Genomic DNA, 17,243 nt, shown 5'->3' with positions numbered 1-17,243 from the left:
GGTGCTGCGGTTTAGGGGGGCCTGCCGGCTCGGCGGAGGCCCGGGCCGGCGCCGCCATGCTGCGCGCTGGAGGACCGGCGGTGGAGCGTCTCCCGCCGGGGGCCGGCGTGCCGCCTGACCCGGGGTTTTCCTTCCCAGCTGTTGGGGAGGTGCGTGGCGGCGGCCCCGGGCCGGCCGGAGCGGGGTTCGCGCGGGGGAGCGGAGCGGAGCGGGCGGCGTGGATCTCCGGCACTTGGGGGTGGGCGGTGAGGGAGCCGCCCCCGGGCGCAGTGGCTGCTTTGGTTGGGCTTATCCCGTAACTGGGAGCGGAGGAGATGCAGTTTGGGATCCCTGGGCCGTACGATCCCAGATCATCCGGATTTGTTTCTTGTTTGCCGCAAGCAGAGAAGGCCTAGGGAAAAAAAATCCGCGTTCCTCTTTCTGCTTGTAGTGGTTTCAGTTACGAAAAGGTGAGGGAGAGCCTCAGTTCACCCTTTGCTCGTGAACGTGTTAGACGTTTTACTTAAAGTCTTTTTCTTCGGAGCGTGCTTTTTTGCTATGCTTGTAAACTCAAAGTGCTTCCCCCCCCGACAGAAGTGGTTTAGTTAAATTCTGTTTTGCGTTTATTAACTCAGCGTAGGGTCAGTAGTAAGGTTTGTTGTGCGTGAAGGCGGTAGGTAGGGGTCAGGTGTTTTGAACTCGCTGTTGCCAAGTTTCAAGCTGAATTGAAAATTGTCACTGGCAGGTAAGGAACATAGTTTGTCGTCAGTATTTGCTGGACTTATGAGAAGGCAGGGAGTTGGGAAGTGAAGTTCTTGTTTGTAGCCATGCTTTATGCTGTGTTACAGTTTTACTGTCAGAGCTCTCCTTAGCTGCTGAAAACCTGTGCTGCAGGCTTGAGCCATTCTAGTGAAAGCATTAGAAAAGGTTATTCAAAATACTGTGCGAATTTGTTTTGAAATCTGATAATAATAAACTACTTGTTTGGTTCTCATTTGGACACAGTAACGTCATAGAAGCTAAATTTATAACAATGCTAATGTGCAAATGGTCAAGCTTGTGACATTGCATAGTAAATCAGTGATTGAGCCCTGAGTTTTTAGGATATAAAGTGTCAAAAAGTGATAAGAACAAGGTGTTGACACAGAGGGAACAGCTGGAATGAAAGTCGGCTCTGCCCCTCTGGTCCTCTGAGGTTGCAGTTACTGCTTCCTGCTGACCTTAATTTTTGTTTATTCTTTGGAGATCCCTGTACTCTAGTTAGGAGGATTTTATGTTCAGCTGATGATCAAGAGACTGGTGCTTAAAGTACCATTTAGTTTGCTGGATTATGTTGCAAAAGAAGATTTGTTTGTACTAGTGAGTAAGTGTATTTACAGATCTTGTCTCTGTGATTATGTTTTTTGTGGTTTTTTTTTTTTTTTATTTTGAACAGCCAAAATGCTAACTAGTGCACAGTACTGGTCTAACTTTGTTTCCCCTTCGTGGTTCTCATGCTGTCTTTTCAGTAGAGAACAAGAGACTGCTCAAAATGGAAGTTAATTTAGGATTAAATTTTCTTAAATAATCTCAGACATTGGAGGAGAAATTTAAATTGCTACTTTTACTGGCAGTACTGTTTAAACTGCAATGTTAATAATAATTTCTCTATCTGTAAACTGCAAAGTTCCCCTTGTTCTCCATTGGATTTGTCTTTTTAGCACTTGTGCTTTCTGACTACAGCACATTCTTACCAAAACAACTTTTCTCTCTGGTATTTTCTTCTGTCTTTCATAGATTGATGCACTTTGCCAATTTATCTTGGCCGGACTTTGGGAGAAAGCATGCAAGGCTTCACTTTTGTGTAATGCAGAATTTTTAGTTGGAGAGATAATGTATCTTGCTATTTATTTTTTTAATAGATGTATAAACTTAAATACCTACTGTATTCTTTCTTTCATCCACCAGAAGTTTTGGAACGTAAGTGGAGAGAGGAAACAACTTATGTTAAATCATCATCTCAATAACAAGGATATATGAGTTCCTAAAAGTATTTTCTCTGTATTGAGGAAAGAAATAACTGGTTTGTGGGTTTTTTTTGTTTTTTAAACTGTAAAACTTTCAGGACTCCTACATCTGTACATCTGTGCTTAACACATTGATACAGTTAGGTCTTTGAGCTGAGGTTGTGTGGGATGAGGGTGATGTTTGTGTTTTACTGTGAGTCCAGAGGCATTGAAGGTCTAGCCTGGAATTGACGGAAATGTCACACCAGGTTGAACAGAGTGAGTGCAGCCATGCGTGCTAGTTGTGTTCTGCTCTTGTGCTGCTGGCTATAGAGGATAGTGCATCTCGGTCATGTCAATACGCTGAACTTCCAGACTTGAGCAGACCATCTGTTTCTTAACGGTATAAATAATGATGTTTTGAAGGGAATGTATTCCCTCAGTTTTCAATTTAGTTGTGTGAGGCTTAATATTCTAGTATTTTGCTCCTTAAGTAGGAAGTGCTCCATTTCTTTAATAGTATTTATAAAGAACCTTGTCAGCCGTGTCCTGAAAACATTTTCTGTTGACAGCTTTTTCTTTATCTTGATGTATTCAAGAAATGGAAGGATTAGGGAGAAATTACTTAGCTTTGTCAAAACGTGTTGGATCTGATCTATGCTCGTTGTTTATTTCCAGATAGATTTAAATTAAAACTGTAGTTTACTATATTAGTAGGTTTAAATTATATTTTCTTTGCTTTTCAATGAAATACTACATTTGGATGAATGTGAGATTTTTCTTAAGTTTAAACCTAATGAAAGCATTATTCTGCTTCTGTTTGTTTAACTGCTAGGGAAGAAATAATTCATGCATATGAATTTCACTCCTACAGTTACTAGTTGTATGTTTCATTTATGTTTTCTATTTGTTCTGAATAAGTAGTGAAATCCCACTGATATTAGTGAGAACTCAGTACTTATTACATGAGCTTTAAGATCCTTATTAAGTCTGAAGCCAGACATAGCTACATTGCAGCCAGTTTTTGTTAAAACTTTGTTAATTCTTTTGATTAGAAGAAATTCTTTTCTGTCTTAATGTAGTCTGAATCTATGACAGCCTGTCATCGTTGTTCTGAAAAAGAAATTGATGTTTGCTTTAATGTAACATTTTTTTTTTTGCTGGTTGGCTTAAGTAAAATTATCATGACTCCAGAAACTACTTCAGGGGAAGTGTGTAGAAACTTCAAACTATTTTCTTTTCCCTGAAGGATCATCTGGTTGCATGTGATTATTTGGCTGAAACTTTCTGGACCCAATCTTTGCCAGTTGAGGCTTTCACCATTTTTAATCGCTTAATCAAACACAGATCATACATTTTTTAAAATGAGTTAGGAATATTTTTACTTTGTATAAAATAGCCTTTTATGGTTAGTTTTAGGAGGGTGCCAGTGTTCCAGATATTTGTATGACACAATTCCAAATTTGGACACCTGGGTGGTTGTGTTTTGGAAAAATGCCCCTTTGCTTTAAGGAGAGATCATGAATAAGTACCCCTTGATTCAAGGCATGCTCATAGATCAGATGGATAAGCAGTAGAGTATAAGTCAAGGGTATGAGGGTAGCCTATTTATTCACTGATCTACTTACTTTCTTTTCCAGTTTTTGTTAGCTAGTGCTTACATTTCTTTCACAGATGAAGATTTTCAATTTCCTGTGTTTCCATTTTTGGTAGGTTAATTGTTTTTTAATGGTTTCTTACTTGTTGCCCTCTACAGGCTTTCCATGTGCCAGGCAGTAATATGGACAAGCAAGTCCTGTAGTTCTTGCCACAGTTGAGTCTTGCTCTCCTTGGGGAGGAGAGTAATGGGGCAGGATTCTTTGTAACTTCTTGCATTGAGGGGTGATGGAGCCTTGTACAGGTGGCTCTTTTTTGGTTGTGGTGGCTTTTTGTTGTTGTTTTTTAAATAGAACTTTAACTGGAAGATAAAGCAGTCATCCTACCTACCTTTTCCCCTCTATGAACTGCATCATCTCATATAATAATCACTGTATTCAAATCCAGTCTGTTTTCTGACATAGAAGCAGGATGTTTGATGTAAACATGAGATTAAACTAAGCTTTTTGGAATGTTCATTTTATTAGATTCATCTCATGGGGATGCTGTGGTAGTATTAAGGATATGAGTATAAACATTGCTATTTAAGTACATTTTATTAACTTTAATTATATGGTCAATTTATATTTTTCCATGAAACAAGAAATTTCAGGAATCTGTGAAGTTAAACTGTGACAGCTTTCCTAAGCTTAGGTAAGTAGAAGTTAAAAGTACTGAGGTTTTTAATATACCTTACTCTGTACCACACTGTACATATATCAGTGGAAAGAAAAATTTAATGTTGGTGCAGTGTTTAAATGTATTTGCCAGATTAATTAATTACAAGCTTTATACAGGTTTTCTTGCTTTGTATTATTGCACTCATCAGAATTAAACTTTCTTTTAGTTCCTTAGCATTCTTAAACTTCCCCTTACAAAGATTTTCTGGTATACAGTGTGGGTGTTTTCATGTTAGCACTTCTATAGGGCTAACACAGCGAACCTTTGCTAGTACAGCCAAGAGACTGCTCATGGTCTCAGCTCAGTTACATATGGCACATCCCAGATATTGGTGCTAGAACTGATGAAGATCTCTTCATTTTATTTGGGATTTGGCCAGTGTTTTGAGACTTGTATAGCTTCCTGTGTTGCTGAGTTGAACTAGGTAAAATGTATTTGTTGCCCGAGTGGTGTTCCGCTCTGAAAAGTTGTGGTGTGAGATTTGTCTTTTTTGGAGTAGGGCGTAGGATGACACCAGAAGGCAGTTTCTATAACCAGTATCTGTGTATTAGAGGCAGTGACATCTTCAAGGCAGTGACCTCTTCAAGCCAGTGAAAACTCCTTGAGCTGCTGGTACAAATGAGTCTTGGAAGCCTTGGGAAATGGCGCTTCATGGTTGATCTTTATTTACCCTTCTTTTAGATGGTGTGGTGGGTTGACCTTGGCTTGATGCCAGGTGGCCACCAAAGCTGCTTTTTCATCCCCCCCCCCCAGCTGGACAGGGGAGAGAAAATATAATGTAAAGCTCAGGGGTCAAGATAAGGACAGGGAGAGATCATTCACCAATTACTGTGACGGGCAAAAAAGTCTCTACTTGAGGAAAATTAATTTATTACCAATCAAACCAGAGTAGGGTAATGAGAAATAAAACCAAATCATAAACCACCTTCCCTCCCCCCCTTCCTTCTTCCTGGACACACTTCACTCCTGGATTCTCTACCTACCCCCCCAGTGGCACAGACAGGGGGATGGGGAATGAGGGTTGTGGTCAGTTCATCACACGTTGTCTCTGCTGCTCCTTCCTCCTCAGGGGCAGGACTCCTCACTCTTCCCCTGCTCCAGCGTGGGGCCCCTCCCATGGGAGACAGTTCTTCATGAACTGCTCCAGCGTGGGTCCCTTCCACAGTGTGCAGTCCTTTAGGCACAGACTGCTCCAGCGTGGGTCCCCCGCGGGGTCACAAGTCCTGCCAGAAAACCTGCTTCAGCGTGGGCTCCTCTCTCCATGGGTCCACAGGTCCTGCCAGGAGCCTGCTCCAGCGCGGGCTTCCCACGGGGTCACAGCCTCCTTCGGGCACATCTCCCTGCTCCAGCGTGGGTCCTCTCTCCCCGGGCTGCAGGTGGAGATCTGCTCCCCCGTGGACCTCCCTGGGCTGCAGGGGGACAGCCTGCCTCACCATGGTCTTCCCCACGGGCTGCAGGGGAATCTCTGCTCCGGCGCCTGGAGCACCTCCTCCCCCTCCTTCTGCACTGACCTTGGTGTCTGCAGGGTTGTTTCTCTCACATGTTCTCGCTCCTCTCTCTGGCTGTAGTTTCTGTTCTGCAGCAACTTTTTTTTCCCCTTCATAAATATATTATCACAGAGGTGCTACTGCTGTAGCTGATGGGCTCAGCCTTGGCCAGCAGTGGGTCAGTCTTGGAGCTAGCTGGCATTGGCTCTAGTGGACATAGGGGAAGCTTCTAGCAGCTTCTCACAGAAGCCATCCCTGTAGTCCCCAGCTACCAAAACCTTGCCATGCAAACCCAATACAGACGGGTAACTTGGGAGAGATACAGGCAAGTTATTACAATTCATGGATTGCATTTGAAATCTGTAGCTTGTAAGCAATTGAAGTGACTGAATTTCATCTGAAGTTTGTTACTTTAAGACTGGAAATATTTTTATATGTCTCTGAATTTACTGTACTGTAAATAATTAAATGCTTAGCAAAGATGTCTTAGCTATATAATAATCAAATTAAGAAATACTAGAAAACTTTGAAAGTGTGTGTGTTCCTTGGTAGTCTTTGTATGGCCCTAGATCCACAACAGTATTAATTCTAGTGTAGCCTTGCTCATAGTTTGAAGGAGCGTAGAATTTCATCAGGTCCAGCTGGCATGTTGCTTTCTAATAAAATTCTTGGAATGTGAAAAGTCACATTTTTTTAATCATAGGTTGCAATTCCCAAAGATCCTCAAGTGTGCGCATCATCTATTAACATACCAGAGACATCTCTATATTGGTCAGTTGCTATTGAGTAGGTCAGATGCAAGCTCCAGCTGAACTGGGATTCAGATTTGTTCTTCCTGTGTTGCCAGCAGGATGCAATCCTTTAGGTACGTTCATAGAAAGCAGGCAGGTACTAGGAATGGGATGGATGTGCAACTTGCACAGGATGTTGGTGACTGGCTGCTTCTGTGAATTGCATGAATCAGGAATTTGGAACTCCATCTCCCTCTACCCAGGTGACTGCACTAGTCACTAAGCTTGAGCTATTCTGGCACCTTTCAGGACTCTCTGTGCTGCCCTGTTGCTTCACAGCCAGAAATAGATAACTTTTTCTGACTAGGCTGACTGCAAAGGTCGCATGCCCCTTGCTGTCTGAATTCTTTCCTGACTGATTTAAGAATTTCTTGTTCGGATACCTTCCTCCCTTCTGTATTTAGTTAGAGGTGCTGCTTTGTCATCCCTGAAGGTTACGCATCTGATTTCTCAAAGTTTATAGCTTTCTACATATCTATCTTCTGTAATTCTTCTCATGCCTTTTATGTAGCTGAGGACTTTGCCATAAGGAGAGTTTGAGCCAGGTTTCAGGGTAACTAAACTGATCCAGCTTTGGGCTCTGCTGTAAGAGGGAGGTCTCAAGCCTGGTTGTGTACTCCTATCAGTTGCCTTGAGTTAGTATGAACATTCAGGGCTTCTGCTTGGTAAGCCACAACAAAGCTGACTTCTCTGGAAGCTATGGAAACTTTTGGTTCACATAAACATTTGGATGTTTGATTTGTTCATGCTCCAAAGAAGGAGTTAGAGTAGCTGATAGCATCCTGTAAACACAGTGCGATTAGGAACACAAGTAACTGTAGACTTTTGCAGGCAAACACGAAGGCCATGAAACAACTTCTTTCATCTGGAGGTTTTTTTGCTTGTTTTTTTTCTTCTGAGACTTTGAAGATTTTCTGTGGTTGGAGGTGGGAAATTAGCTGATGTGGGGTGGCTTCCTTGTGGCTTTGGAAAAAAAACCTCTTGAATGCCTAGTTAAGGAGCGTTGCTTGTGTATTTGGAGACAAATTGTTTAAATTTGGGGTTGGAAGAAGATTTTTGTCGTGCCATTTTGGGTAGGACAGTTGAGTATTTTTGCTTTTCATTTTGCAGGAAAGTATATGGTTTGCTTCTTTGAAAGTTTTAGGCATTTTCACTGTGCAGATTTCTACTAGCCTTAAAATTACTGGTGTTTTTTTTCTTTTTTTCTTCATCAGCCATTTTCTGTTTTGTTTTAAGTTGATGGTCAGCTGTTTTCTATTTTGCTATAAGTTTATGGTGGTTGCTTTCTGGAGTGAGTATTTTCAATATTTTTTTCCTGGAAAGATTGGAGACAGAGGTCTTTTCTAGTTTGTGACTGTTGGGTTGGGTTTTTGGGTGTTGTTTTTGGTTTGTTTCTTTTTTTTTTTTTTGTCTTACTGGGAGTTGAGCAAAAATCCAAGTATTTTTAAGGGTCTAAATATTAGCTGATGCTGTTTCATGGTTTTGCATGTTTTGCTTAAGCTGGACAAAAAAAAGCTGCAGATTAATTTTCTTCATGTAAATATTGCTAAAACCTTTTTGCACACAGGAGAAAATTCCTGTGATACCTAAATTTTAGCAGTGCAGTTTTATAGTAACTTTGTGGTAACTAGCAATAGAAATAATGGTCAATCGGAGATGAACTCTTACTGTCACCCAAATGTTTAAGAGAAGGAGAATATAAACAGTTTGTTTTCTGTAGAGAGCTGCCGGCTTGTCTTAGTTCCAGACTTTATATTAGTGGCAAGAAAAAAACTGAACAATAACACACTCAAAAAAGATAGAATATGCAAGCCCCAGACATTTCTTTCAAACAAATAATTCCTCTGTTCTTGGAGGAGTTGCTTTTTAGGGTCTAAGTAATCTGTAAAGAGCTGGTCATGTTGCCTCAGCACTCACTTTTGGTCCCAACTTCAGGCTTCTTAGGGTATATTGGTATATGTATTGAGTCTGAACTTATAACACTGCAACACTGTTTTTAAAGAAACAGCTAAAGTGTTTAAAGAAATATATGTTGAAATCAATATGACTACCAGCGTGTACAAAGTTCTCTAGGAAAAGATGTGATTTATTTTTTGCACCTAAGTTGCTTTTCCTACCTGCTTATTCTAGCTAGAAGCTTGAGTTTTGAATTTTCCCTTTAAGATATCTGCCTAAATTGAGAGGAGTGCTAATGGAAGTCTTGTATTTAAGAAAAAAAGGAGAGTATGGAAAAAACAGTTAGTATGTTATGTACTCTTATGTGTTGTGGCTTCCTGCTCTTAGCTCACTGGTTTTAGGGTAGTATCTCTTATTAGGAGGGGCTCTGACCTTTAGCCTTAAGCTTGACTCATACTAGATTCTCCTCCCCTTGATTTCTTTCTGTCAACTATATGTTCCATATATGCTATTACTCATAAGGATGGGCTACAGGATTTGATAACATCCTTAACACGTGCTAACCTTGCTCCTCACTTGTGGATTCGTAGAGTTGTTATTCTGATCGTTGTTTGGGAAACAGCAAAACTAGTGAGGCTAGTTGATAGCAAATAGTGTGGGATATTTTTGGTAATCTATATGTTTACATATTGAACCCTGCCATTGCTATATTAGTACTGGCATTCTTAATGTTCATTTTAATGCATGTCTCCCAACTTCCCTTGGTGTTGGTCACAGTATTAACTATACCCTTACTATTTTCTTAAGTGTGGAGGTTTCTTCAAAGGGCAAAGTTAATTAGAGGTCTGTTTGCCTGCTACACTTTAATTTTGTAAGTGTTTGTGGCACTGTATGGTTAACTAGATTGCTAAAACCACTCAAGTTTTAAAAACACGTAGCTCCTGCAATACGTTTGCTTCTGTAAGTAGTTTGGTGGGGAGAGACAGCGTGGCAGGGTATCTCTTAAACTGGTTTTGCCATTTGAGGAAATGTGTGTAATGACATCCCTAATTAAGCTTTAACCTACAACAGCAATGTATTGTGAAGATGTACCAATTTATTGTAAAAGTCTCTCTTTAATGTTTATATCCCAGGATTTTGAAAGATACATGTAATACTAGTACAGTAAATTAATTTCAGAATATTTCGTTGGGCTATATCATGCTTGATTCTTTCAGCATTTATGTGAAAGAACATGAAAATAAGACTTGCCTGGGCTGAAATGAAAAACACTGAATGACTTGGGGGGGGGGGGAAGTGATTTCAATGAATTTTTGTTCTTGATGCACAGGGTAAGAAAACATGACTAATACATTGCTGTATGGTTATGTTCTAAGTATATTTGGGTGACTTTGCCTGCAACACGCTGATAACTCACTAAAAAGGTCAGCGTTGCCTTGTTGAATTGCCAGAGTGGAGACTTAGAGTGGTGGGGAGAAGCCGCCTTTGCATAAGAAGATGATATGTTCTTGAAATTTTTAGAAAGGTTCTTTAATCTTGGTGGTCATTTAATTGAAGTAATGATTAGTATAATTGTTCCTTGTAACTATTCTCTAATATTGACAAGAAACTGTCAGTATTTAAATTGAGTAGAGCAAATGCTTTTTCTTTTAACTTGTAGGTTTCTTAGGACTCTTGTGAAAACTTTATTCTCTTATTCTAAGAAACACAAGGTGCCTCTGTACTTGAGTTGATTGGTTAACCTTGCAGTTTGAGCAATCTCGCCTGGCTACGTACTTTATGTTCATAAGCATACAGGAAGTAAATGGAATTCGGTAGCTTTGGCAATATGTGAATTTTCTGTCAAGGTTTGAGTACAAGAAAGGCTTATTGGAAACTATAGGTGGAATTTTAGATTTCTAAGACCTGCACATACATTGCTTTCTTTGAAGGGAGCAGTATCTCAGTGTAAGTAATGTTCTGAACAGGAGATGTGACAGATGTGGCCCTTCGTTTATGCTCATACGTGCCTAAGACCTGACATAGATGTCAGAGTGATATAAAGTAAACATGATACATGGTTTCTTTTGCATTCAGAGTTATTAATGTATATATCAAAATGGTGACATACTGTACATACTCTTCATAATATACTGATTAAATCTAGCTTTTCAGTCTAATTTTTTTCAGGAACCTGCTGTTTACCTATGTCTCTGTGCACTGTGTTTCAGTGGGATTAAAGAACATAAACAGAAATCAGAATCAAAGTAATTGTTTGATCTGTCAACCTAAAATAAAACGTGAGGTTTGTAACATTCAGATTTCTAAAAACAAGCAGCGCTCTCAGATCAGGTTTGGGAATGGAAGATACTAGGCTCCTACCTGACTTTTATGAATTGGCATTACTAAACTAGCTTCATTTACAAGTTCTTGTTGTTACAGGACTTGAAAGGCGCAGCTGTTGTTAACAAGACAACTACTGAAACATGGTGGATTACTATGAAGTTCTGGGAGTGCAAAAGCATGCCTCAGCAGAAGATATTAAAAAAGCGTAAGTATCACTGGTTTTTTATATATATATATATATATAAGATAAGGTATGTATTTTAAGGAACAAATATAATCATGTGGTTTCTGGATTATCACTTCATTGTTAATACTAGGATGAGTAGTAGTCATCTGAGGTGATGCCTTTGCTAACAGAGAAATATTCAGTGTTCTGAAGTAAAAGCATTTGCTCATTTTTATGAAATTGGGAAAAGAATCCTGAGTATTGCTAAAGTGAAAATGCCATCAGTCACTGTTTTTTGATCACTGTTAAATACATTTTTGTCCAAGTGTGCCTCCAAACTTGATATGGTACAGGCAGTGACAGCCCCTTCTTCTGTGGCTAAATTGCAGTAACTAGTCTTCCCCCCCGTTTGCAGAGGTGCTTTTTCAAAGCTATTAATGAGTATTTGGCATACTGCTTTTCTGGATACTAGCTTTTTCTTAACATGAGGTCTTGTTTCTGTGCCTAGATTTTGATGGACTGAACATCTGTTATTATTTAAAAAAACCCCACTGTTTAAATTAGGAGTCTTCAAAGGAATTAAATACAGTTCTTTGTTTAGATTTACTGTTTATGTACTGTTTTAAGATGGGTGTTTGTAACATTTTCAAAAGATACCATTTACTTTTCAACAAACATTTGGGAGGAAACATTTCTGTAGTATGCATTTCTAGTATATCAAAAGCGTTTAGTAATAAATTGCAGTTTCAAGTGACCTGGAAATACTGTGTTTCTCTCTTTCCTTCTCCTAGGTGCCTGAGCTTTATTAGTCAAATTGCACTAGTGTGTGGAAGTTTGATTTATGTGTTTTTCCTCCCTTGTTCTTTTGCAAATTCCTCCACATACTGCTTTGTCAACTGAAATGTTTGACCTGTGATCTTGTATGACTCTGTAAAACACTCCAAATCAACCTAAGTGCAAGCTTAGCTTTGCCGCTTTAAATAGTTATGAACACTTTGCCTAAAATATTTCATTTGAGGCTAGGAATTGTGTGCAGGTGTAGCAGGCAAAGTCGTCACTGATGTTAGGACGCTGCCACAGTTTGGTATCACGGTACTCTTGGAGCTTTATCGGTTTTGTCTGTACTAGACAAGTACTCTTGATGCTTCCCATGGTTGGTTGTAGTATTGAATAATTGTGGAGCTCTAAGAAGCAGCCCATAGCAGAAATGTTATGGAATGTTTTGCTTAGACCTGCCAGATGTTGATCAACAGAAATGCACAGGAATAATCTCAAAATAACTAAAGAACCCCAAATCCACTTTTTTCTTTTTTTTAAACCAAATCTGACTAGATGGTTCTTTGTGTACCTGCAGAATCTGTTGGTACTGGTCTAGGTGCAAGATACAAAGCACTGGGGAATTTCGAAGTGCTTTCATCCCTGATAATTTGTTTGAAACATTTTGTTTATCTGTACAGCATATTCCTTCATTTCAGAGTAAAATATCCTTTGTTTTCGTTCCATTTAGGTACCGTAAATTGGCATTAAAATGGCACCCTGATAAAAATCCAGACAATAAAGAAGAGGCAGAACGGCAATTTAAACAAGTAGCTGAGGCCTATGAAGTTTTGTCAGATGGTAGGTATTTTAAAAGGGCTCTTGAACTACAGGTCGCTAGTCTGGGTATCAGACTGAAAATGCTGATGTATGATGCTTTAAAGGGATATTCGAACTTTGGTTTGCTATTCAACTCAAGTACTTCTTTTTCAAAAGAAAGGAGAGAAAAAGCAGCTTGTAGATAAGGCAAAATAAGCAGAAATTTTGAAACAAAAAATTCAGGATCTCTCTAGATGAGTAACCAAAGCAGTTTCCTTCTAGAAATTGAAATCCTATGTTTGCCAGGCCCTCTTCAGAAGTTTCTGAAGAGATATTTGTGAATACCAAGATTCATTTTAACTTAGAAGGTAAAGCCAATGTTACTGTCTGTATAGGGGAATTACTGTGTTTATCCAATAAAAATCAGGCTAGACAAACTATCTACTGCTGTGCCCACTGCTTCTAGTTCTTGTAACAGTAAACTAGTCTTGACAAAGACCAAGCATACTGTAAACCTTGCTGAAAATTTGGATTGTGTTTGGGTGAATTCTGTAAATTCAGTCACCTGTGATACTGAGGAGAGTGTTTATTTAGAATTGTTCTGAAACAGATGCTTAGCCTGACCCATGTGGTGCAGGAATTCAGCTTTTAGTTCACCTGTATCTTTTTGCTTGAAAAGTATCATTAACTTTTGCTAGTGTTCAGGCAAAAGCAGTCTGCATCATAACAAAGTGATTTAAGCTACTTTGATTATTTTCTCCTGTAATTGACTGCAGCTGTTTGTGCTATTTCTGAAGTGTCCTTGATTTCACCTGAGACCAGTGAGCATGGGAAAGCTATATTTAAAGCACTAGCAGCATCTAGATTACCTTTCAGAATCTGGCCTGGTTTATCAAGCTGCAGTCTTGTACACCCTGTTTCTTTGGTTGGTTTTGATACTTAATTGACATGGGAGAAACAGAACTTAATTTATGGGCAGTTCATTGTATACTTGTCTCCTAGAGTAATTTAACCTTAAGCAAATTTTTTGAGCAAGATAAAAATGGGATACTGGTCTGGTTGTTATACAGATCTTTAAATACTTCGGAAACAGTATACTGCAAGAATTTTAGAACATCTTCTAAAAATGCTGCCTGTTTTTGGATCTAGACCAAATCCTAAGTTACTGGTGTCTTAAAAATCATTTGTGCAGCAGGGATATCTGAATCCTGAGCCCCGTGGTTGAGAGGCAATCAACTGTTCTGCAGACTTAATGAAATTTTCTGACACCATTACAGGCTTAAATGAAGACAGATTTTTGGCAGAAGAATAGTTTTGTAAGGGGGTTACATAAGCAAAGAATACTGAAATTGGGTGATCATAGAACACACTTCCCTTGTGGTTTCAAGAACGTTATATTTTTCAAGATGAACTTCAGGCTTTGTGGGCCCTCAGATCTTCCTCACTGTTTCCTGCTCCTTCTGACAGTTTGTCTGCCTTACTGCTTTGGTCTTTTTACATTGGTGGGTAGGTTAACCGCCTTTCTTTAAAAATTGCTTTCTAGAAATGCAACACGGGTAACATACCAAGTGTTGCTGGGGGTGTGTGTGTAAACCTATTGCAAGCTTCCATTATTTGGAGGTGATGACCAGTATAGAAAATTTTAATTCCTCTTAGAAGTATTTTACTTTTCAGCAGCTGTTTGAGGTAACTGCATGTTCTTTTCAGTGATGCTATTTAAATTTCAAAAACATCTTTCACTGAAGAGATTCCAGTGGGAATAACATGTTAATATTAAGAGCCTAAATTCAGATGCTCTGACTGGTTTTTAGCTGGTGCTTCCACACCAGTGCAAGCACAATAAGCTATCTGCATCTTTAAGCTCTTCAGGTTTCTTTCCAGTAACAGCAGCACAGTCTGATCTTATGTAGTAATATAGAGTTAATTTTTCTCCCCCTTCCCATGGATATTGGAAGGCTGGTCTGCAATGAAATTAAGAAAGAGCCATTTCATGCCTTCTAAAATAACAGAGAGCAAGCAGTTTGAGTCAAATCCTTTCATGCCATTTTTTTAATATCGCTTCATTCCCCTTTATTAAACTGGAAGTGGTTATAATTGATTTGAGGGGTTTTGCAGTCACTCGTATAAACAATGTCCTTTGGTTCTCATAACTGTCACAATGGGCTTGGTCTTCTGCAGTAAAAGGAAAAGAGGCAATGGTCAAAGTTTGCAACAAGGGCAATTCCAGTTGGATAGAAGGAAGAGAATGCTTACAATGAGAATGCTTGAGCACTGGGACTGTTTTCCAGAGAGAATGTGGCATCTTCTTTTCTTGGAGATTGATGAGATCAGGGCTTTCTCCAGGCAAGTTTTGACCAACTTTGAGATTAGACTTGTTTGGAGGAGAAGGTAGAATTCCAGAGGTCCTTTACAACCTAAAGCTTTCCATGGTACCTATGTAAAGATGAAGACTGCAGTATTCTTTTTAAAGGCAAATGTCCTTGTGAATTCTGTCCTTATACCAGAATTTTTTCTGACACAACAGGACCAGAGCTTCTACAACTAAATGGTAGTCTTCTTTCTAAACCTAAACAGCTTTAGCAATCCTCATTAAAAACATTCACTAGTTACATGCCAGAACGTTCTGAAATAAACTAGCTTTGAGAAGATGTTTAGCTGAGAATACCAGTTAAGTCTTTTTGTTTTTTTCCAAATTCTGTATGCCTATTTACTGACATGGTGTATAACTTCTCCTTGTAGCTAAAAAACGTGACATCTATGACAGATATGGAAAAGAAGGCTTAATAAACGGAGGTGGAGGTATGTTGACAACTAGCAGTTCTTTGCTTTCTCTATTCTGGTGGAAAGACATTTTCTACAGCTTTCTTTTAAAGACAGGAATCTGGAATAGCCTATACTAAGGTCTAAAATGTCATCTTCTGAAAATTTGAATTATACTTGTTCTTACAATTTTTCTAGCTGTTGTGAAAGGTATTACTGATATCTGGAAACAGAGAAAGGAGAACTAATTATAAAAAGTATTGTGTGTACTTAACTTGAGTGACACCTGAAAGGGAAGGAGAAATTTTAGACATGTGTTTATATTTTTAAATTATTCAAATACCATATAGGCCTGAACTTTCTTGTTAGTAGGAATGTGTGAGGGTAACTGAAATTTAACTTCTTTTTGCAGGTGGAAATCATCACGATAATCCATTTGAATTTGGATTTACATTCCGTAACCCAGAAGATGTCTTTAGGGAGTTTTTTGGTGGAAGGGACCCCTTTTCATTTGACTTCTTTGGTAAGTAATCCACTGGTGTTAGTTATGTCTATCTAAAGTGTGGCTAAAACTTTACTCTTACAAAACAAACACAGCTCATGCACCTTTATTAGAAATAGCTCTGAAAGCTGAAGGTAAACAATTGGTATTTTGTATTATATTTAAAATGTTTGTTTCCTACCTGTTTCTTCTTGGTCGATTTGATAGTACAAAACAGATACGGCTTGCCAATTCATGTTTTGTTGGAAGGCCTGGTTTAAAAAAAAAAATAAAATTGTGGATACTATGTCTCTATACATTGGGGAACTAACATTCAACAGAAAAAGTATACACTGGAATTTGTGCTTGAGAATTTGACCAGGTGAACTTAGTCTATTGAATTTGATCTCTTTTAATCCGTAAATATTTAATGTAGCTTTGAGAGCTTCTGAACTGGACAGGTTAACTGTAACTGTTAACAGCATAGCTCTCAGTGTGAACTTGTATCATGGCAGGAATGATTTTCTTGTATCAAAATAAGAGCAGCTGCGTACATAATCTAGCCACTCTCCCAAATTCATGTCACATGTTTGCTTGGGGGATAGAGTCCCTAAAGGCTCAGATAACTTCAATAGTTCTTGAAGCTTGGATGCTTCATTTAGTTAAAGGAAGCAATATGTGATAAAGTTGTCAAAGTAATCTTTTTACCGTAGTGCTGATGGTCTATTGGCTTGTGATGTTGCTTGCTCTAGTATATTGAAGGTCCTTTCAGAGGCACTGGAGTTCTTACTCAGTCTCTCTGTGTATGTTCTACTGCATAACCTAGATGCTGACCTAGAAAGCGGAACAGATTCTGTTTTCAGTATTTAGTTAAAGTATTGAAAAACTTGAAAACTGCAAGAAGTGTACTTGAAAAACAAAGCTCTCTTCCTATTCAGTGCCTCGATATTGATGAATCTCTGTAATAATGTATGTAGGTGTTTTAATATTTTTAAAGGTAATTTTTTATCTGCTGGCAGCATTAAGGGGCTAATTCAGCTCAGATTTTAATTATATCTTTCTCTAGTTTGCTATTCAGGGATCATCAGTTGTTGGATGAATCTAATGAAGGGCTAGAAAAGGGGTTGAAGGGTTAGAGGTTGAATTCAGTAGAACGTTAGTTGATGAATTAGATAAGTAGCTAGAGAAAGAATCTGGTAGAGGATAAGTAGCAGAACTTGAGCAATTAGATCCAGTGGGAAATCAGCAGAAGTAGTAAAGGACAGATTGGAGGAAGCATTTAGCAAAATACTGATGGACTGAACTGGGAAGATGCAACTTTTTCACTGCCCATAGTAGAAGAAGAATCTTAAGGAATACTAGACAAGGATTTCTGTTTAGAAGAGATGAGTGAGAGATCTCAGTGCTGGTTAGGCCACATCTGGAGTAGTGTCCAGTTCTGGGCTCTCCAGTACAAGAAACAGAGTTACTGGGTAGAGTCTA

General features: G+C 38.9%; 1 protein-coding gene across 7 annotated transcripts in view; it reads left to right on the top strand.

Annotated features, from left to right (window-relative positions):
* Positions 1–17,243, top strand: part of DNAJB6 (DnaJ (Hsp40) homolog, subfamily B, member 6) — an 81,943-nt gene that overhangs the window by 252 nt on the left and 64,448 nt on the right. For 5 of the 7 annotated variants that reach the window (XM_010585816.1, XM_010585807.1, XM_010585789.1 and 2 more), the window contains exons 2-5: positions 10,876–10,984; positions 12,453–12,562; positions 15,260–15,319; positions 15,693–15,803. In XM_010585816.1, the coding sequence (XP_010584118.1) occupies positions 10,920–10,984; positions 12,453–12,562; positions 15,260–15,319; positions 15,693–15,803 (346 nt within the window). In that variant the 5' untranslated portion in view covers positions 10,876–10,919. Of the gene's footprint in view, positions 1–9,692; positions 9,796–10,875; positions 10,985–12,452; positions 12,563–15,259; positions 15,320–15,692; positions 15,804–17,243 lie in introns of those variants that run through there. The other 2 variants (XM_010585779.1, XM_010585796.1) reach the window with 2 other exon arrangements.

The sequence above is a fragment of the Haliaeetus leucocephalus genome, unplaced genomic scaffold, assembly GCF_000737465.1.
Source record: "Haliaeetus leucocephalus isolate CR32 unplaced genomic scaffold, Haliaeetus_leucocephalus-4.0 Scaffold0, whole genome shotgun sequence".
In the NCBI taxonomy this organism is placed as follows: domain Eukaryota; kingdom Metazoa; phylum Chordata; class Aves; order Accipitriformes; family Accipitridae; genus Haliaeetus; species Haliaeetus leucocephalus.
The sequence above is the reverse complement of the archived record's forward strand: the minus strand, read 5'-3'. Positions and strand labels throughout refer to the sequence as shown.